This window comes from Pomacea canaliculata, linkage group LG2 (assembly GCF_003073045.1).
Source record: "Pomacea canaliculata isolate SZHN2017 linkage group LG2, ASM307304v1, whole genome shotgun sequence".
Taxonomy (NCBI): Eukaryota; Metazoa; Mollusca; class Gastropoda; order Architaenioglossa; family Ampullariidae; genus Pomacea; species Pomacea canaliculata.
In genome coordinates, this window is record NC_037591.1 from 19057409 (window position 1) to 19079910 (window position 22502).

At 40.0% G+C, this 22502-nt stretch overlaps 1 protein-coding gene across 1 annotated transcript; it reads left to right on the top strand.

Annotated features, from left to right (window-relative positions):
• The first annotated feature begins 2583 nt into the window (after window positions 1-2583).
• On the top strand, window positions 2584-21151 carry LOC112556938 (sulfide:quinone oxidoreductase, mitochondrial-like). Its single transcript, XM_025226435.1, has 10 exons — window positions 2584-3086; window positions 10235-10405; window positions 11214-11267; window positions 11375-11572; window positions 12193-12296; window positions 13242-13350; window positions 14238-14421; window positions 16809-16876; window positions 17211-17389; window positions 19437-21151. The coding sequence occupies exons 1-10, from the start codon at window positions 2865-2867 to the stop codon at window positions 19510-19512; spliced, it is 1365 nt and encodes a 454-aa protein (XP_025082220.1). The 5' UTR covers window positions 2584-2864; the 3' UTR covers window positions 19513-21151.
• The last annotated feature ends 1351 nt before the right edge of the window (window positions 21152-22502 follow it).

Sequence of the window (22502 nt, forward strand, 5' to 3'; positions counted from 1 at the left end):
CATTTGGTACATGGGCTTATGCTTGAATCTACACAATTCAGGAACATATACATTAACACAAATGTGGGCGTTCATAAATTTTAACACACTAGCACAAACGTACATTATAATACATTATTAATAACAATAATGTGATGATAATAGCGCATTTCCCCACACGGAGCTCAATGCGCTTTACAAGAGACAAAGGGCAATAGGTAATGAAACCGTATTAAAGAGACGGGTATTATGATCAGGCAGATCCATGCACCGTTAACATTGCCAGGAACATGAAGGAATACAGACAGGAGTAAGGTGGAGAAAAGGTAGACCGATTACAGTAGGTATTCTATAAGAGGTAAGTCCAGATCAGAAAGTAGGGTCCCTACTGCACGGAGAGACAGGCAGGGCATTTCAAATGCTGGGGCCAAAGAAAAAGAACGATCGACGCCCGAACCTCTCCAGTCTCAATCCAGCGAGAAAACCGGCGGGCAGAGCGAACTGACCTAGCTGCCAGGCTGGTAGGGTGACACAAGCTCTGACATACTCAAGGCAAGGGCATGAACAACACGAAAGCATAGTAAGGTGATCTTGAATTCAATGCGAACTCGAACTTGCAGCCGGTGCAGATCACATATAGCCGAAGTGGTATGACGCGAGCAGCCTTCCGCTTGCTTCTGGGCCTTGTCGAGCAGGCGATTAGAGATATCCACAGTTAGACAGTTAGAACAGTTAGACTGCTAGAGAGTTAAAGTAGTCGAGGCTGGACAATACAAATGCAGACAGAAGCTGCTTGGTGAAAGCAATTAGTCGAGATGTCTAATGCGGGTGATCCGAAAATAGCATTAGCAGCAAAAAATAAATAATAATAATCTTGTAAACAAGCGACAGTTAGTTATGCCCTTCGCCCCTCCTGGTGCATAGGCCATCGACGACCGTCCTCCAACGCCTCCTGTCCTGGGCTACCGTCACCAGCTGACCCCATCCAAATCCGGTGAGCTTGGTGTCGGCGGCGAGGTCCCGTCTCCAGGTGTTTCTCGGCCTTCCTCGCTTTCTCTTTCCCTGGGGGTTCCACGTCAGCGACTGTCTTGTGACGTTGGATGTTGGTTTCCTTAGGGTGTGTCCTAGCCAACCCCATCTTCTCGCAGGATTTCCTCCTCTATGGGCTGTTGTTTCGTTCTCTGCCACAGTCGGTGTTGCTTATCCTCTCTGGCCAGTGAATTCTGAGATTCTGCGCAGGCACTGGTTGACAAACGTTTGGATCTTCTTCGTTGTGCCCTTGGTCGTCCTCCATGTTTCTGCTCCGTATAGTAGGACTGACTTGACGTTGGAGTTGAAGAGACGGATCTTTGTCGTGTAGCCTATGCTCCCGGAGCTCCAGACCTTTCCAAAGTTTATGAAAGCGCCTCTTAAACAAGCGACAGTACGTACCTGAATTGATATGTTGACTTTAAAGTCATGCTTTTTCTACCTGCCTCGAAAATAATAGTCCGCTTGCAACAGTTTCCATGTGAGAAACCGAAAACTACTGGAGATTATAGACATTTGACAATTGTTAACTGCCAAAATCAAGACGAATTTGACATTCACGTGTCTTAAAACTTCAAATAAATCATTAAAATTCTGCGTTTCGTATGCATAACTTGATGCATACGCGCAGTGAACGTAGGACTAAAAGTTGAGGAGAGTTCCAGAAAGAGACCGAGTGAATGAGATCACGGACGTGTATTAATACAGCTATAATTCGTGATGAGATCTTTGTCGATACTGTTTTCGTTCGTTGAAAATTGCGCTTCATACAGGAAGATTTTTGTGATGAATATTTCGTGAATTTGTAGTTAGTACATCGTTTTGAAATCCACTTTAACCCTCTATGTGACGAAAATAAAAATAGCAAAAAAAAAAAAAAAAAAAACTTTTTTAATTTTTCGTCACTCCAGTTTCAAAATCAATACCTTGTTTACGACAGCCCGACGACAACAGCAAACCGATCGAAAACCTGCGTTGGAGTGTGTGGGCTTTCTTGCGTCATCTGGTGGGGAGATTTCAATATATGTAATCCTAAGGTGACCAGACGTTTCGGGGGCGAAAGCGGGACACGTGCCGATGATGGTGTCGTCACCGTCAAAAAACGCCGAAAAAAGTGATTTTTAAAGACAACCGGGACATTTGATGGACTTGTCAGAAAGCCAGAAAGCGGGACATTGGGCTTTCCGCCCGATATTCAGGCGGGACACGAGGTCAAAAGCGGGACTGTCCCGCCAAATGCGGGACGTCTGGTCACCTTAGTAATCCAGTCATGAATGGTCATATTGTTTTTATTGTCATTATTTGTTTGGGCAACAGACCAACTACCAATAGTCGAGGGCTAGACGCATGTTTCGACGAGCATTAATATGGATGAACAAAACAACCATCCCAATCTCTACTAATAACACTAAGGGTTTCATTCTAGTCTTGTAACCTCTGACGTGAACACAGGAAGACCGGTTTGACAGAAACTGAGAAGCTGAATACACGGATCTTCGCCGACCAGACATTATGAATACAGTGCACCCGGGAAAACCCTCTATCGTGGTAGCTTTTGAGGCCGAAACGTGCAAGTGGCAGGAAGTGAGACACGTCACAAAGCCTGTACAACAAACGCCTTTCTGATTGGTTTGCCTGTTATCGTTTGCCCAATCGGCTGTCTGATTACTTACCTGTATTTTTGTAAACTCCTTGCGTCCTTGGTTAACACAGCACTTGAAACAACAGTGAACGTGCGAGTGTTGTCCGCCCTCAGTGACCGTGCTCTGTCGGTATTCAACTGCGCCATACAGATTACGCTGCTGGTTGACAGAGAGTTGATTTTATTGACAACTGTGTTTGGGGCTAGGAGAAACATGGTCTACCGGCTTGTAGTACGCGTGAGGTTATCTTTGTTCACATTGCAAAAGGTTGGGCGTCTGACCACGCCAAGTCGACAGTTTGCCCGCACAACTCATTATAACAAGGAGAGCTATAAATTGGTGGTTGTTGGTGGTGGTACTGGAGGATGCGCCACAGCAGCCAGATTCTGTCGACGACTTGGAAAGGGAAACGTTGCAGTGATCGAGCCAAGTGAGGTAGGTGGGACACAAAGCTTTAGTGATAAGACGTGAAAGTACGTGTCAGGCTCATGCGGATGATTTGCGGATGGTACTGTAAGACGTAGGTTTTCGTAAGTGTTCAGGTGCGCCGAGAGCCAGCATGGTCCCGGGTCAGAGGACTCTCCGGGCTTCTTATAATTGTAACTTGCAGGTTCCCCCCCCCCTCCTTAGTGGCACATAAATCCAGAAATCTCAATGCACGACCGCTCTTCTAGACGTTCGATCATGCTCGAGAAATCCCGGTGTCCAGTGGCCTTTCGTCCAGCTGGCTATCCTTCCCACCCACGGCCCACCTACCTAAGGCCTGGAAAGTGTATAGTAGACAGACTTGAAACTCGACATCTGCATGTGTAATGCTTGGGTCTTCCTTCTTCGCTGTGAATGGGGCCTGGCTTTGGTCTGTGGATTTTTCCATTCTTTCTTCAAAAGACAAAGAAAAAGAAAAGAAGAAGGAAAAAATCCACTAAGGCCTTCACATTCGCGGGCCCGGATACAGCAGACACCCCCCCCCTCCCCGTCTCTCCCTCTTAGTCAGGCCTGACAGTGTTACCTGTTTTTCAGTATCTGTTTGATCCATTCCAACCTCTTACTTATTTGCTTTTTATTTTCTGTTCTCAAGAACTTAAATTACGGCTACCGAGATCGACTTCCAATTGAAATGTGTAAACTACACTTGATTGTGATTCGCAAACAGTTCAGCTTTACACACACACATTGCCACATGCCTGTCACTATTTGTTTTGTTTTCGCCGCCACCTGCAGCCCAGTGTGTGTTTGGAGAGAGGGGGGGAGGGAATTGATGCTTCACGCCGAGCCAGTAGCTAAGGCTATATCGCGGCAAGACAGCCGTGTGACATGCAGAGAAAAACATCGTGCCTGAGAGGCTGAGAGCGAGAGCTAAATTCCGGACAGCCAACCTTCACTGTATTGTTGAGAAACATGGTCTCAGCTGAGTTAGACATTGCCATCTTTTGTGTTTTTGAGAGAATTATGACTGCACTGGGTGATATGCGACGGTGTGTTTGGTTCCCAGTAAACATGCACATATCTGATGCCCTCCTAAAACTTCAATAGGTCAAGAGGAAGACTAGATGTATACTCGATCGCTCGCATTTGACACTGTCAAAAGGCCTTATTGATGTAGTTAAATGGCCATGAAGTCCTGTATCCAGGAAGTAAAAAATTGCATCGTTTGAAAGATGTTGGCTTTATTTATAAACATATTAGCCGTGATCTGGGAGTAGTTTATTTAAAAATAAACAAGAAGCTGCGCGTTGCTCCTTGACAGCCTTTATCGGATTCACCAAGCTAACACCATCGCTCACATCTGTCTGCCTTTTGCCGTCGATCTCACTTTTGACGTAGGTAATAAGAGATTGTGCTCGTCTGTAAGTGTTGTGATTATATCGTTATAAACTGTGGAGGGTCTTCCTATCTCTGCAGTTGTTGTTTCGGCAGCCTCCAAAAGTATTATCTTTCTTTTCTTTAACCTCGCCTCCTTAAAAAAAAAGGGGGTTAATAATCGCACACGTATATTTTCTCAGGGTTTACTTGTTTATTATATCGACGGGATCGGCAACTTTTTTTTAATTTAAAGATAATATACAGATTAATTCCAGCCGTGACCTTTTACAGATAGTGACGATGTGCCAAATGATTGATGGCAGAAAGCAAATGAAGTAGAGGAAAGAAATTGTGATCAAGATCGCACAGAATCTGGGTTTCTCGAAGTGTTCATTGTGGCTCTCTCTATTCCGAAGTCCCAAGTAGTTAAACTGCATAATTAGAGTTGGTTTGTGCCTTTGTGGTGTACATGCGCATCCGTAGTAACAAATCGTTATGTTATAATGGGTCAATAAGAATTAGATCTCCTTTAAGCAGTTACCCGTTATGCGAGTTCCATTTATGACGAAATTAGTAGGCTCTTATTATATCACAGAGCACTGAATTGATTGTTCCTATTCAGAAAAAAAAAAATGTGGCAGCCTTGAGCGTGGATACGTTACAATGTCCGACCGAAACAGACAAATAAGCGGTTAGTGAAATGTTTAGAAACGATTTAAAAAAAAATACATTAACAGAAAGATTGTAGGATTTGTCAGACATTTATTTGCTGTTTAATCACCAGAAACATCTAACTGTTTGAACGAAGTTGATCTTAGTATTTTAGTTTAAAACTGTATAGCAGTTTTAGACCCTTCCCGTTTACGAAAACTACCGACTAAAAGCGGCTATAAATCCAATCCAGAGACGATTCTATGGTCGTTGACCAATCAGAAATCAGGGCATGCCACGCTTTTCAGCTATAAAACTGTTATAGTAAAACTGAAAAATTGCAAATATTTCAATTTCCCTAGGATAAAGGACCCAGTAACTCATTATCGCAGCCGTCTTGAACAAAGGACTGAAAAGTGTTGGGTTTTTATTAATACAGAACCGCATCAGCACCACCGCTGAGGAACAGCTAGGCTACCATCAGACCACGGCTGAGCAAATCTTTATCGCACCAAAGCATCTTCAACATCAGCAGGACCTCTATCACAACTTCATAGACTTCATAAATGCTTTTGACAGAGTCTTAAACGAGGGGCTATAGTATGTGATGTGAAAATTCAATATCGAAGAAGGCCTTGTCCAAGTCATCAGAGCTGAACGAGTGCAGCACTGAAGGATAACCGAATGTGAGCTTTCTTTCACACGACAGTAGACGTACATCAAGAGTGCAGCCTATCACCTGTGCTATTCACCAGTTTCTTGCATGCGAGAGCTGCTCCTGATCTCGTACAGAGAACATAAAACCACTGGCTCTGTACGAAGCACGGTTGCCCGTCTTTTCCGGTTTTCCTGCTACACGTACAGCGCGTTCTACGCGGACTACGCCTACAGTCGTTGGTTTGCTGCTTTGCCAGGGGAGATGGGGAATCAAAGCTGTTCTGCGCACAAAGGGCGATACAGATAAAATTATTGCCCTTTGGGTAGGTTTGGGGCGATTTCCATTACTTGTAATTCATTCATTTAGAAAATCTTTAATTATAAGATATTTTGTGCAATATTGAAGTGCCTATAATCTCCATTAGATGACAGACTGCAAAAACACGACATGTAAACGTTCAAATTTCTTCATAAATACTAAAGCAGTAAACTCAGATTACATTGATATATTGTTATACCAGCTTTTCCTATTGGTGTGCAACCATTGTCATCAAAATGTCTTAAATTCAGCACAAGTTGAGAAATAGATGAAATTTGGATAGATTCCTATAGAAGCCATAAGCTGAACTAAATTCAAGTAGAACTAGTGAAATTGATGCAAAGTGTTAAAACTTACTCAGCTTACTGATCAAAACTCAGGTTATACATTGACAAAACCTCTCTGTAGCATGAATACATACACATACAGTATATATAAATATTGAGACAACACTCAGTGTATGTAGAGGCTATGTTAACTTTTATGATTCTTTATAAATACCAATAGATGTGTCAAAACATAATTAAGAATTACATTTATTATTAAGGAAGTTCATTCTTGTGTAAAGCACAACAGAGAAAAAAACACTCAAACCTTCAACATAGCAGATGAGAGACCTATCAGCACTAGTCCACTGCACACTGTGGAGCTGGCTGATTGGCAGTTAATATGGTCTATGGTCAAGCAGCTTAGCATAAGGAGGTAACATTATGATATTTAAATTAATAAATGTGTGGTGAAAAACATAACATGGAGATAAAAGTGTGGCAAGACATTCATATATGTTAACAATCCAACAATAGGATTGGTCGCTCTCATAGGTGAGGTAATTGGGCACCAATCATATATGTTCACTTGCTTTGTGTCATGTTAAGGAAAATGCTCAATACAGTTTAGAACAAGAATGCAGGAAAGGAGAACTGTTTATAAGCTTTGTTATATGCTGCATTCTTGTTGATATGTATATTCTTGATCTAGTAGAGGCAGATACTGTTATGCCGATCGTAACTCAACAGTTCCAGTTGACTGTTGCCCTATTCTTTGTCGCTCCCCAGTATTGCTTACATAACACAGCCCATTTGGGTTCCTTTGAACTTTCTCATTTTATGTGTACTGACATTCTATGTCACTGGCACAGCAGCACCACACAACAGAAAGTCCTAATCAACCAGCTAGCAGATGTATTGGCTGTTACTTACCCCTTTAGGGCACAATCTACACCAGCGCAGTCTGTGAAGGGCATGCAAGATTGTGGCTGATGCATCCCACCTGGCAAATGGCCCGTTCTGTCTCATGCCCTCTGGTGTCAAGTATAGACATGTCCGGGCATGTTCCAGTTGAGGAACAGTTTTTTTTTGAAGCAATAGCCTTCCTGAACTCTGCTGTAGGCTCATGTCAAGACTAATAATATCGGTGTGTCCTTTTGCAATCTGTGAGGGTCATGCATAGAGCAAGTTGGGGAGCAAGTATCCATGTGTGCCTGTTCGCATAAGTGTTCTGGTATCTGTGGCGAATGAAATGTGTAGGTAGTGTCTAGTTAATGTGGGCAGTGTATGTGTATGTGAAAGAAAGGGAGTGAGGAAGAGAGAGCAAGAGAGAGATTATGTATGTGTATGTGCGTGTAGAAGAAATTTACAAGGTGGGGAGCCGGGCCGTGCTTAGGGGCTGCTTTCGTGGGGCCCTGCGCTTTTTTAATAAAGAGTAATTAGATCCCAACTAAAACTGTGGCGATCATGGCATCAAGGGCCCTGCTCATGCCCTATGTCTTGGGCTCCTTGAGGGCTAAGAATAGGCCTGGTCGTCTTCTTGTTCCTAACCACCCCCAGTAGAGCATAGGGCTGCAGCTACACCATGCCATCGAACCTGGTTCTGGGCGTCCCTTTCCAGTTGGGACTAGGTCATGCCAGCTGCCTCCGCCTCACTGTGGACCAATCTCCTCCATGTCTGTCTGGGTCTCCCAACCTTGTGCCTCCCCTGTTGGTTCCAGCCCAGAGCTTGTCTTGTTTAATTGTTGGCTGGCTTTCACAAGGTGTGACCAATCCAGCCCCACTTCCGCTTCTTGATGTCTTGACTGGCAGGTTTTTGGTAGGTTTTCTCCCACAGGTCTGTATTGGAGATTTCGGCCATCTGATGTTGAGGATGTGGTGAAGACATCTGTTGACGAATTTCTGAATCTTGTTGGTGATGGTGTTTGTCACATGCCATATAGAAGGACTGACTTTACATTTCCATTGAAGATGTGTATCTTGGTGTGTAGAGATAAAACCTTGGAGTTCCAGATATGTTGCAGGGTGTGGAATTCATCTTCTTCTGAACCTCTATCTTTGCTATGCTGCCAAGGTAGGTGAAACGGTCAGACTTTGTAATACATTCCCCATGTAGTTATAGTGGGGCTTCTTGCTTTTTGTTGACCCACATTACTTCCATCTTCTTGATGTTGATGGTCAGGCCAGTCATCACAGCTTCTTCTGAGAGCCAAGTGAGCTTTGTCTGTGCATGTTGCTGCTTGTGGGACAACAGGCTGATGTCATCCGCAAAGTTGAGATCCTGAAGTTGCCTGGTGAAGGTCCACAGAACACCCATGTTGCTGTTAGAGGTTGTTCTTCTCATGATCCAGTCTATGACGATCAGGCAGATTGTCGGCAAGAGCAGACAACCTTGCCTCACTCTAGTCCTCACTGTGAAGGGATCAGTCAGCTTTCTGTTGTGGATCACCTGGCATGTCAAGTCCTCATACAGCTGCTGGATGATGGCAATGAACTTTGGTGGAAATCCGTAGTGCTGCATCAGCTTCCGGATGGTTCCCTGTCTACAGAGTCAAAAGCCTTCTCAAAATCCACAAAAGTCATGTAGAGTGGTGAATGCATTTCGATGGACTGTTCAATAATATTTCGTAGTGTAGATATGGTCTGTGCATGATTTACCCTGCTGAAAGCCTGCCTGTTCTTGCCTCAGTCTCACAGGCCTGGTAGGGGTGTATAAACAAAAGTGTGAGCAGTAGCATCTGCAAGTATGATTGGTATTTGTTGAATAAGTGGTGACCTTCATCGAGCCAAATTCCTAGTGTAATGTCACTTGGCAAATAAATTTATTCTTCTTATTCGTGACTGCACTTTGTGATGGGTTTTCTTTATTGCAGTAGCTTTTTTTTTGCAATCTAAGTTTTTTTTAGATAGAATGAATTGGCTTCAATGTGGATTTGGATGAGGGTCTGAAGTCTTTTTCAAAGAGCTTTCCCTGTGCCTTACATTCATATGTGTGTGTGTGAGAGAGAGAGACAATGTGGGGGGATGGCAGTGCTGATTGGCATCTCAGCTTTTATTTCCATCACCAAGACTGATGTTTCGATGAAGTTTCAAACAAAAGTTTCAGTGAAAAATGTTCAGAAACTTCACAAGTAAATGTAACTACTTCATGGTGAGTAAACAATAGCACATCTGCACAGGCATGATGAGGTGTACATCTTTTTAGAAAACTTGTTAAGCTTGTATACAATGGTTCGGTGACTTAGATGTTAAATTTGTGCATTACATGCCTTAGCCTGTTGATTCCGACTTAGTCAAAAGCATTCATAAAGGATGTGAAGTTACGGTAGAGGTTCAGTGGATGCTGAAGATGATTTTCTATCACGATGTGACAGTTGAAAATCTAATTAATTGTGCTCATATCTTGTCTGATGGCTTCCTGTTCTTTTGCTAGTATTTCCTTGGCAGTGGTTCTGTATTACTTTACTTGGGTGGCTGTAGTTCTGGCAATGTTTGCTGTTTCCTTTTTTTAATTATTGAATAATATGTCTCTATTAAACAACTACATGTGATGATTTTTGAGAATATCATCTGAGTACTGATATAAAGGAAAAGGCATCTATCATTTAAGCCCAACTTGTAGTTTTTTAACATGTGTCATTGGTAACATGTCATGGTGAACTCTTGTGTATATCTTGAAATAAAGAGATTTTTTCCTTAATCAAAATGTTGGTATGTTACTACTTATGAAGAGGAGTTCTGCCTTTTCGTGGCAGTAGATTTAATTAGTGCTGTTGCTAGTGACTGAAGTGAATGTTTAAAAATATAAATAGTACAAATTGCTAACATTTTTCCAGTGTGATACTGAGCCAGATTTTACAAACTTTTTTCACTTTGCTGCTCTGCAGATTCACTCATACCAGCCCATGTGGACACTTGTGGGAGCAGGCATTAAATCATTATCACAGTCACAACGACCCACGTCAAGCGTTTTACCTTCACAGTGTGTCTGGATCAAAGACAGTGTTGTTTCTTTTGATCCTAAAAGCAATTCTGTTACCACTGCTGGAGGGAGAGAGGTGAACAATTGTTTGTACTTTTTCATGCCAATGTTTGTGTAGGATAAGGATAGTAACATCTAATACCATTTTGAGTGTTATCATACCCAGTTTAACAATACCTATCTTGATGCCATAATTCTGAATTCACACTTTTTTGTGTTAAAATGCATTTTAAAATATACCACTGAGAAAATATTCAGTTTGGTATCATAATACTCATCACAATACAATATCCAGATATTGCACAGCAACAGTGGGGAATGGAGTGCAATCATCGGGAAGCATGTCAGTTTGTTTTTTTGAACTTGTCCAGCACAGGTAAAGATAGTGTGAATTCAATTAACCACAATGAACTAATGCTTTACAGTGAACCATAGCAGTATCAGAATATTTAGTCAGTTTTTACCACACAATACTGTTTACTTTAAGGAAGTGGATAGCCAGTGGTTAGAGAACTGGCATCCGACTTAAAGATGTGCCTTGTGGCACAGCAAATTATTCCCCCCCCCCCCATTTGACCCAGCTGTCATGAATGGGTACCTGGCTCCATATATGTTTCCTCTGATGATACATAGGGAAAAATCAAACCATTTTTTAATCAGCGACATTATCTCTGTTGTCTAATACACATTTGAGTGATGTATTTTGTATGATAGCTACATTAATCTATGTGTCAGAAGAAAAATGTAAAGCATAAATATAAATAAAAAGTAAAAAATACCAATAAGTGTAAAGTATAATGGCTTGATCATTGTGGTTACTGAGAAGTTATAATGTTGTCACACTGGCCCAAGTCTTAAAGGCTTTTCTTATTTTGTGAGTCTAGGTACACTATGACTACCTTGTGGTGGCTACAGGACTTCAGCTCAATTACAACTTGGTAAGCTGGTCTCAGTTTCTTGATTGCCTACCTCTCAGAATATCTAATGATATACTTGATAAGATTTGTGTATGATCGTACCCACCGAGTACTGTGCATTGCTGCAGGTGAGGGGACTTGAGGATGCACTGAAGTACGACCCTATGGTGTGTTCCAACTACCACCCCAAGTACGTTGTTAAAACTTTCCCAGCTTTGCAGAAGGTTCAAGCAGGCAATGCCATTTTCACATTTCCCAACACACCAGTCAAGTGTGCCGGCGCCCCACAAAAGATAATGTATCTGGCAGAAGAATACTTCAGAAAGGTGGGTATCATAGTGATAATGCATACATTACGCATTTCCAATGCAAGACCAGTGACTTTTTATGGAGCACAGTCATCATCTTCATAGGACACTAGGAACCCCTTCTCACAATGGGAAGCTGTTCTGGTTTGGATATGTGATCTGGCAAAACATTTTGTCTAAGTCTGTCTTTCAGGGTACTTTGGAGATGGGGTAGGGGTTGATGCTGAGTTGGAGAGAGGAAGAACTAGTAGTTAAAAACATCTCAACACCATGCAAAACAGGCATAAGTGGTGAGCCTTGTCAGTGATGTCTATCCAGATGCTCCCCCTCATGACCAGAACCAACAGATTAGCATAACCACCCATCTGTTGACACCAGTCTACGGATGTATATGTGTACAATTTTTTTAATGTTGCAAGGCCAGCTTTTTTAGGGAGCATAGGTGTTATCCATGTGAGTCTCCAGGAGCCTGAAAAAGGTTCTAGCTCCTGGAAAGCCTTGTCTTCTGCTGTATCTATCCAGTTCTTCTCCACATTCTGACAACCATTACTCATCAGCTTGTACCACTTGAGGGGTGGATAAATGATATGCCAGCATAGTAGTAGCTTTTAAAGTAAATCATTGTATTATTTTTACAGACTGGAAAACGGGACAAAGTGAATGTCATGTACAATACTTCTCTTGGAGTCATCTTTGGGGTCAAGAAGTATGCAAACAGCCTACTTGAAATAGTCAAGGCCAGGTAAGACTGAGAACAAGACAAAAATTTGTATATCTTGTCGTGTGGTGTACAAAAAGTCAACTAAAAAGTAGCAAAACATTCACAGTGCTGCTTAATGAGATGGCCATGACAACCCAGATCTTAGGTTGGCAACTTTCTTTTTAAAAATTTCTTAATGGCGCATGCAATAATCTCTTTATTCAATTTTTTTAAGCCTTTGTCATCATTATTGTTAAGTATATACAGATGTTCGGTTAATGTGAAACAGGTACTTCACTGCTTGGGAATTCATTTTAGACTGGGCCTGTGTCGGTTTGACTTTTGGTGTTGGGATGATATGGTTTTACATGAGATTATATATGGTCATGGCAGGCTTAATGTATAGCCAGAAGGAAATTATTTTTGGTCAAAATGACCAGCCCCTCTCCCTCACCAAACTTCCCTTTTCATTATTGTCTCTTTACCAGTGCAGTGGTGCTTCGTTAACAACTGTTTTCCAGAAGTTGTATTTTTAAAAATAAAATTCTTGTGACCAACTGTCTGTGCTCTATTGTGATGATTTTGCAGAAATCACATTCAAAAATATAACTAGTGCATTTTAAGAGTGTCTTTGTCTACCACATATATATCAATCGATTGCTCGTACCTGGAGAGTTAGTTTCCTTATATAAATCTTCAGACAAGCGCAACAGTGACAGAATAAATTTGATCAAGCAGAAGCAAAGATGAAAAAAAGCATTATATGGTTTTTAAGAGCTTTATTTTAACATGTCAATTGACTTGAATCTATAGGTGTTTATAATGTCATGGTTCCTGGAATGAGAGCAAAGGTGTTGATCTCCCTCCTATAATTCAGTGACAACCTGCTTTTGATGGATTTTTACATAGTCTTAAAAGGGAGGTTTTGCTGTATTTATTTTTGTAGATGCTGCTGCAGTGTTCACTCATAAATGTTCTTTTGTGCAGAAATATCACTGTCAACTATCGTCACAACTTGGTCGAGGTACGACCAAATACAAAGGAAGCCATCTTTGCTAACCTTGACAGTCCTACTGGAGAAACACACACATTTAAGGCAAGATAACTCTCATTCCCAGTGCAATGGATCTCTTTCATGCAGCTTTAACCCAACAATAGTACCAGTCTTGTACCTTGGAGACACCATATTTTAGGCACTTAAAAATGTGTGATGACATTATATTTGAATTATTTCAAGTGGCAGTTTTGAAATGTGTGCATAAATAGACTATTCTTCTTCATTTGTTATGCTAGTAAACTAAACACTGATAAAACTTCTGTAGAAATTGTTCAGCTTTGCAATGTGATCACATATGGGATAATTATTGTGCAACATGACTAGAGGGTGTAAGGTTAAGGAAATGGTCACAGTTTTCCTGCATTTGTATTCAGGAGAATTGAAATCACACATCCCTGCTTTTTTATAACAACTTTTATTCAATGGGCAAGTATATGAAAAACATTATGTATGGTGCACACAAAGCAGGGAAGCAACTTTAAAAGGTAGAAACTTGAACTGAATATTCATAGTAGGAAAGTAGCTTATGAGTTAACCCATAGGCTTAGGCATTTGCCTTTGCAGGTACAAGTTTACTGGGGTGTCTTCTTGGGGGTTTTTTTCGTTCTTGAGATAGACAAATAAAAAGATACCCTTATTTGCAGTATGCCATGTAAGATATACACCAGGTGAGACTGGAATGTTAGTCTACTTAAAGTGTTCTCTTAAAAATTATTTAGTGGATGTTCATGAATCAAAAAATATTTTTAAAGCTATACATGTTTATGGCCTGAAGGTAAGTTGGAGCTCTGATGAACTTTAAATTAGTATTCATTAAATTATGCAGATTAAATTAAATATGCATACTCTTTTTGCCTAAATTGTGGTTTTTATCCTTCAGAAAACATGGAGAAGCAATGAGTAATCTGTTTGGTCTCTGTCAATAGTATGAATTCTTGCATGCGGTGCCTCCAATGTCAGCTCCTGATGTCCTTCGACAAAGCCCTCTTGTGAACAATGATGGTTATGTGGATATTTTCAATGACACTTTACAGCATAAAACTTTCCCAAATGTTTTTGGAATTGGTGATTGCACTAGTCTCCCAACCTCAAAAACAGCGGCAGCTGCAGGTGAGTTTTATGTGTGTGACACATGTTGATGAAGTGTTTTTGTGCATGCCATGTCTCACTTTCAGCCCTCGATTCTCTTAGAAAGCAATGCTGCTCGCAGCACTGGTAAAAGAAGAGCAAGCGCACAGCCTATCCCTTCCAGTAGAACAAGTCTTTATACAGCAGTGCCTCCATGTTGAAACAGACATGACAAGATCCCAGGCTAAACTGAGAGGAGGTTTGGCTCTCTGACATGCAGGCAGACCCATCAACTTGTGGACATGCCAGACCCCTAACTATGGAAAAATAGCAAACCCTCCAACAGAAGGGAAACTGAAGGAAACCTGGGTTACTGACACCTGTCACCAATGCATCAAACCACTAGAGTCAAAGTACAGTGGCCACAATTTTGGACTTTGGACTTTGCACCTGAAAGAAACCTTTTTCGCGATTATCAGCTGGATTAAGAAGAAAGCTGACAGACAGGCACTTGTTGTCAAGAGTACTGAGCAGGATTTACTTGCTGCGATGGCTTCATCATATATGCTAGACTAAGTGGTATACAGTCTTTAGCTATGTAATCCTGAGGTTTGCTGTGAGAGTTTGCTTTGGTGTGTGGTAATACTAGAAGCAGTGAAGGATAAGTATCTGGTTGCCTCCAGACTTTTAGTGTCAATCTCCATTAAGTGCATGCAAGCATATGCCATGTGGTAGGCAACGCTGGCTACAAGATTTTTTTTTTTTTTTGGTGGTGGCAGCAGGTAATGATTATATGATTATATACAGGTCATTGCTGAATGCTCACATGTTCAACAATGAAGCTGGCACCCCTCGTGTCTGCAGCCGAGAAGACTAAATGTCTGAAGACATCCTCCAGAAATGCCCTTATTGAAGGTAGTCAGAGATGTGCCATGGCCAACAAGCCCCACTTTAATAAAAGATTATGGAGAAAAAAGGATTACAGAACACTTCATCATTCATCCTTAAGACTGGCCTGAAAGCATAACTAAGTGATCAAGAAGAAGAGTGGGTCGAATTTCATAGTCTTAATAGTTCTAGACATGTGACAGCCCATTAAGTTCACGTCAGAAAGCTAATTCTGACTTCTTTAAACCTTGAATTTATTTGTGACATTTCTAACATTCTTATTTTTTGATAAACGCTTAAGTCAACTCTGTTAGATGATTTTTGTTTTTAGAGCCTGGAGGCTGACTGAAATTACAATGTTTTGTTGTTCTGTCATATCCTTCATTTTGTGATGTGCTGTCTGAAGAGCTTTCTGTATGGCAATCAGCACATCTGTGAAAATTGTGTCCCTCTGCATGTCTTTCTCGCTTTTTATACTCACCGGGAGAGTTGTCGTGTGAAAGGTGTCTGGCTGTGTTAGAGGACAGCACCGATTGTGCTGCTGGGGTCCACCAAGAGGGAGCTAGGGTGGGGCAGCCCCCTCCTCCTTCCTGTGGTCTCCTCTGTCCTCTCTGGACAACACTAATGTGCATGCCAATCAGTGCTGCAGACCAGCACTGCTAACAAACTAGCCTTCAGCTGGCCTTTAAGCCACTCTCTAACACAATCAGACAGCTGATTGTCAATTTAGATAAATCAAACACTGTGAAATAAGGGACATTTGCCAAGGAGGGAAAAATGGTATCTTGGAGGTTACAATCATGTCATCTAAATTGTTTCAGTTCTACAGTCTTTTACACATTCTTCTGAAGATTTTTATGGTGGAAAATGTTTTTATTCACATTCTAAAGATAATTGTTCTCTAAACAAATATTCACTTTAAATAATTTTCAAACTTTTAGGTGTACAAATAATGCCTACGCTAATGTGGGGTTGACATGGGGAATAAAGACTTGAAAATGTCAATCAATTTGCTTTGAAGAGATTTTTAGATGTTAGTCCTCATACTCCTTATGCAATGATTTATATTAAATGCAAAGATATCCTATGATTCAGTATTTATACTCATGGTCTGCTATTGGTTTCATTTCCTTGGAAGCCCTTTGGGGGAAGAAACAAAGCTTACAATATGCTGTTCACAATATGCTGTTCACAATGCATGTTCAAATAACCAAAATTGGGTTTCTGATGTTTTGTCTTCTGTCCCATCGCTTCACTTCTGCTATTTATTTTAGCATATAAATGATATTATTTGTTCTATCATTCCCCATTGTAATAGATTTTAAATTGTATTTTATGTTTAGTTGTGGAAGTAATCTTAAATAAGTACCAGGAAACTATTGAGCATCTCTCATTTTTCTGCCTATGTAAATCAATAAGAAATGTGTCGGTTAATATGGCCACTATATTTATGAAGTGGCCTATTGTTGCCAATTAGATACAAATAAATTTATGTTATCATAGCAACCATGGTTGACTGCAGAAACTGGTCATTGTTTCAGCTGCACAGTGTGGTGTTCTGGGCAAGAACCTGACAGCTGTGATGGAAGGGAAGAAACTTCCATGTCGTGTAAGTATATTATATGCATACATTCTTTGTCAGTGAATAGTTTTAGGAGTAGCTGGTTGTGATTTTTCTCCTTCATACTAGAATATGATTTTTAATATATTTTTTATATCTGTGAGCGTTGTTTTCTTTGTATGGACTTCACAGATGACTGTTTATTCCTTGTACTTGGCATATGTGTGTGTGTAGGGGTTTGTGTTCATATCTGCATACTTAATTACATGTATGCATGCATGACAGTTATTAGCATCTGAACAAAGTAACAAATAGATATCTCTTATTTTGTTTATAATGATTAGAACTAAACTTCAAAATCTGGTATATCTGTCATGTGCAGTATGATGGCTATACTTCCTGTCCTCTCATCACTGGATACAGTAAATGTATTCTGGCAGAATTTGACTACAATGGACAGCCTTTGGAGACATTTCCTTTTGATCAATCACGTGAGCGCTGGTCCATGTATCAGATGAAGGCTAACATCATGCCACATATGTACTGGCAGATGATGCTGCCGTGAGTATTAATAGCTCTGTTACCCTTATAGACATCTGCCCCACACTCATGTATATGCATACCAATGCTTGCATGTACACAATCTGCATGTAGACACCGGCCTCACACAGGTGTACATGCAAACTAATGTTTGCAGGTACACATGCTGCACATAGAGACTATAGTTATCAGGATGCATAGTCATGAAGGGATAGTGTTTATAATAACTATGATATCAGAGGCAACAAAAGGTGCGAAGGAGAAGTTAGTGCTGTCAGAAAATTTAAAGACTAATTTTCTTTAGAAATTCTTGATTTTTAACCACATTGTAAGAGCTGGTTTCAAGGTTTAGTAAGCCATGATGAAATTACCAGGTGTGTGGAGTCTTTGTAGTGATTTTTAGCAGCAAGCTAAACACAACAGATTTACACAATTAACAGAGAAAATGAAGACATCTGAGTCCGGTACCATTTACATTTGTTACTGTACTTGAGTTGCCATGTTGTCAGATTTATTGAAAATTGGAAACAAAACTGCCTGATGAAAACAGTGACAAAACCATGAAATAATATGAAGCAATATAATCACAAATCAATTAAAATGGATACAAAAAGGATGGTTGGTTTTTCAATACTATGTCAGCAGCAAAAAATAAAAATAAACAAAAAGCATATGCACAAGGGACAAAAGGTAAAACAGCCCCAAGGAAAGCGTGTTGTGGTTTCCAAAGAGGCTATGTGTAAAACTAGGCATTGGATTAATTTAAACTTTAAAACCTGAAAGTGCAAATTTACAGATTTAAGCAATGAGCAAAAAAGCTGCTGGTGAAATATGTTTAAACAAGGTAAAGAACTAGCTGGAAAAAAGAACTGGTGGTGGACATGCTGAAGTGCAGGGCATGTAAGCAATAGGTGCTCAACTGAAAACTGAACTTGACTTAGAGCATAAACTAGAGGAAGCTTATGTTCTTTCTTTTAGGAATGTGTGGCATGGATGTGTCCTTCTTGGAGTTGGCATAAGGCTTCCTCCTCCAAAAAGACATAGAGTAAGGCGGTCAGGAAGGCAGGGGAGAATGACATGAAATTTTACTTTGGCCCACACTATACTTAGGCCATGATGGTAGTCTTACAGTCAGCAGACGCCAGCAATTAACCAGGAGATTGCTAAGCTGCCTTAGATACTTATGGGGCCCAGGTGAAGATGTAAGCAGTGTGATGACTCCCCTTTATGGTTTCGCAGGGATGAGCTCATTACAGAAAGAACACACAACAGATAGCTTTTTTGAAGGAGAGCTGGTTATGTCTCTAAGTAATGGGCAGTATGATGGTACATATAAGAATACAAATGAAATGGTACAGGATGATGTTTCATATTTCCTACAAAGAACAGATCATAAGTGAAAAGGTACTAAAGAGAATTATGCAGATAATTTGTTAATTTGAAGGTCTAGTTAAAAAACAAGAGGTAACATCCTGAAAGCCAGGACTGGCCTTTCATTGGAGCATTCTTAGAGAATAATAGAAAAGTAGAAAAGTTGGTGAGAGTTGATAGCTTTATTGCTTTGTGTCATCCTTCAGCAAGTCGAGGATCTAATTGCATAGCTGTTTAACTCTAAAGAAGTAGGTGGCAGTATTGTCTAGTACCCCTATGGCCAGTCAGGGCTAAGGGACTTATAATAGTGATTTGATATTTCCAGTCCTAAACTGGTTTATATTGTAGCAAGAAATGTTTTTTTCTATTTTTATGTTTTTATTAACTTGTCAATATTTCTGTAGGATTGGGGTTTGGGATCTTAATGCTTCTATTGTTCAGTACCAGGCTACCTTTGGTCAACTTTCCTTGCATTCATGTGTCTATTCAGTTGTTGAGAGAAATATTGCTTTCATAAAATTCCCACCAAAAACGATTTTTTTCATTTTTTCAGGAACTTCATTCCTGTTTTGGCTTTAAGTTTTTAGTCGTAAAGGTGGAATCCAGACTTCCACAGTCTTTCACCCATGCATTAGATTGTTATATATTACTTGATATGTTCTAATTAAATGATGACAATAGTGTTTATGCTTCACAGGGGCTACTGGCAGGGTCCAGCACTGTTTCGTAAAGTCATGCATCTTGGAATGGGGGGAGCAGCCACAAAGTGCTGAAGACACCACCAGCAGTCATTATGGCAGACTTACAGATGGTTGTTTCAGTTGCTGGACAGTGATTTTTTTTCTTTTTGATAATGATTTTCTCAGTATCACTGTGTCTCATTTCTTGAACTTTTCAGAATTCGGATTATGATCTAAGACTCATTTTGTTTTGCTTTTGATATTGGTTGATTTTAGCTGAACAACAAAAACCTATTCATTACATTGGATGTTTTTATCATGTTTTTTAATCAACTCTTGAAGAGCTGTAAATAACTGTATTTCAGTGATGATAGGCATGAAATTACATGTATTTATTTACATACATGTACTGATGAGAATTTTTGAAGTGACATAATGCCATGCACATGCAATATACATAACTAATTTAATAAACATTAATACATAAGTAAGGATTAGTCATTTGCCAGTCTGTTTTGCATCAGTGCATAGTTTCATTAAATCATAAATTAACATGATCTTTTACATACTATGCCTTATCCTGTGGATAATGTATTATGTGAATGTGAAGCAGTCATGGACAAAAGGAGAATAGAAAGAGTTTGGGTACCTGCAAATGTGCTGAAAACTACAGGCATAGTTTTCAGCTTAATGTATTGAGTCATGTAGCCTTTTTTTCCTTTTGCTTTTCTTTTAGCTGCATCCTTGTTTCTCTTTTTCTGATTTTGACTCACTATATTTTTTGCTTTGTGTGTGTGTGTGCAAGCAAGAGAGAAAGCCAGAAGTAGTAGAATGTATCTACTGATTTACAAACATACATTTGCCCTAATCTTCATAGGGCTTCCAGATAATCGAGTTGGTCATTCTATTTTTGGATGGTCTTTAAACATAAATTACCTGAAACATTACCTACATAAAAGATGTTACACTGTTCTGTACACGACTAATTGGTAAGACTTTGCCTGTTAATGTTTTAAGGCAGTTATGGCTTTTCCATTTCTTTGCTTGGGAGGTTCCCAAATTATTATTTGAATTTCTGGACTGCATTTAAGAGGCCATTATTGGAATGTATCATTGACATAAAACATTCTTCTGCTGAGGTCTTATATATTGAATACCTTTGGTGGCTGAGATAAAACATTGGCAAGCAGTTAATGCTCATAGCTTAAAATTTAAAGTATCCCATGAACACCATTTTAATTTTAATACTTTTTTAATGCTACCTCTAACTATTTGAGTGTTGATGTCACTGTCACTAATTGGTCTCCATTCCTTTATCATGTCTGGATTACTGCAGCTCCCTGTTTTCTGACCTCCTTGCTGGTACACTTCACATCCTCCCAACCCTAAACCTCTGATCTCTAGATGCATGACTGTCATGTCACCCCCTCTGCTGTTGATTCATTCTGATTCCACATTCCCTACACAATGCACTACTGGCCAGCAAGCCTTTGAATATGCTGGTCTCTCCATTTGAAACACTCACCTTACATGGTTTCAAGCCTCTACTTGAAATTTAACTCTTAAAAATGTCTTTCAAACACTCCTCGATCAGAGTCTTGAACTGTTTTCATGGGAACAGTGCACTTTACAAATCTCATAAACTTGTTTTTACTGCTTATATTATAGCATGTTAAGATTACATTTTAAAACCTGTTTGAATTTATTTTAATAAATACTCATTGAAACAGTTGCTTGTTAAATTGTTTTTGTTTTGTTTTTGGAACAGAATGTATGTGATTAGCCAGTACAGCCTCAATGCAGACAAGGGAAACAAATGTTCTTGTTTTGCCAAACAAAAAGGTCATGTGGCAGTTGTCAATATGCCATATCTATACTTTATTTAATAGCCTAATGTTGACATCACCATACCTACATATTGCAGATACGTCTTCATATGAACGGCCATTAGCTTTAAAAAGTTCACTTAAATGGTCAATCCCCTACGGAAATGTTCAAGCATCAACATTAGAGCCATAACTTTAAAAACTTTACTCAGCTTGTGTGGTAGATGTATTTTGTGGCAGTATGGACAACATGTAGTGCAGATTTAGTTGAGTAGTTTAGTTGAAAACATGTCCAGACAGCTAAAAATATGTGCCTACTAACAGCAGATACATATTGTAAAATGAAATATTCTTATGTGCCATGTCCTCGAAGCGTCATCTCAAAATGTTGAAAAACATATAATACGTAAATCAGCCTGTCTTTATTTGAGATGATGTTTAGGCTAATTATAAAGACATATACCTTCCTGAGTGGTGACGGTATCACACTCTAAAGACGTTTTTCATATAACTTATTAATGTCTCTAACCCGAAATCACAAAAAGAAAAGTGAATCATGAAAAAAAGAACTTTTTTCTCCAAGGAAAGAGGTTTTTTTCTCTAGGAAAGAGTTGTTTTTTTTAATGAGTTCACACCCATTTACTCTGGCATTACGTAGTTCTTCTGGCTATTATATGATCTAATGAAAGACACATGCACTTTAACCACGGAACAGCATGCAGATATTCACCAAATTTTTTAAAAAGTGTGAAATGTGAAGAAGTTGGCACACATAATAAAAGACCAATTAGATCTATATCAGGTCAATCAGCGATGATGAAATGCAGGATGGACAGATCGAGGTATCGTACGTATAGTTGAGCCACACTCGACTTGAAGGTAATATTCATTTATGAATACAGTCAAATCTCTCTAATATGCCACCCCGCTACTATGCCACTCTCGGTACTATGCCACTTTTGCTCGGTCCCGACTATAAATTCAATGTAAAAAAAAATTTACTATGCCACTTTTTTTGTGATTGTTAAAAGACACAAGTTGTGAAATTCCGCGCAGTGCTCGATTATTATACTGTATGGTAGTGTGGGCCATCGCAGTTAGGTGGATGGAACCTAGCACGCACACAGGGAGGGTGGAGGGTGGCGATGGGGGTAGGTCGCTGGCCGGGTGACAGTCACGTGACAGAGGGAGAGCGGGAGGGAGTTGACTATAGCGACAGGATGCAGGTGTGCAGATGTGGTTGGGAGGGGTGGAGGA

What these genes read in the sequence shown, in the direction of transcription:
- LOC112556938 (XM_025226435.1), top strand. Translation starts at nt 2,865, where the DNA reads ATGGTCTACCGGCTTGTAGTACGCGTGAGGTTATCTTTGTTCACATTG. An exon ending in GAGAAACACACACATTTAAG is followed by an intron (nt 13,351 to 14,237) that starts GCAAGATAACTC and finishes CTCTGTCAATAG; the next exon opens with TATGAATTCTTGCATGCGGT. An exon ending in TACTGGCAGATGATGCTGCC is followed by an intron (nt 17,390 to 19,436) that starts GTGAGTATTAAT and finishes TATGCTTCACAG; the next exon opens with GGGCTACTGGCAGGGTCCAG.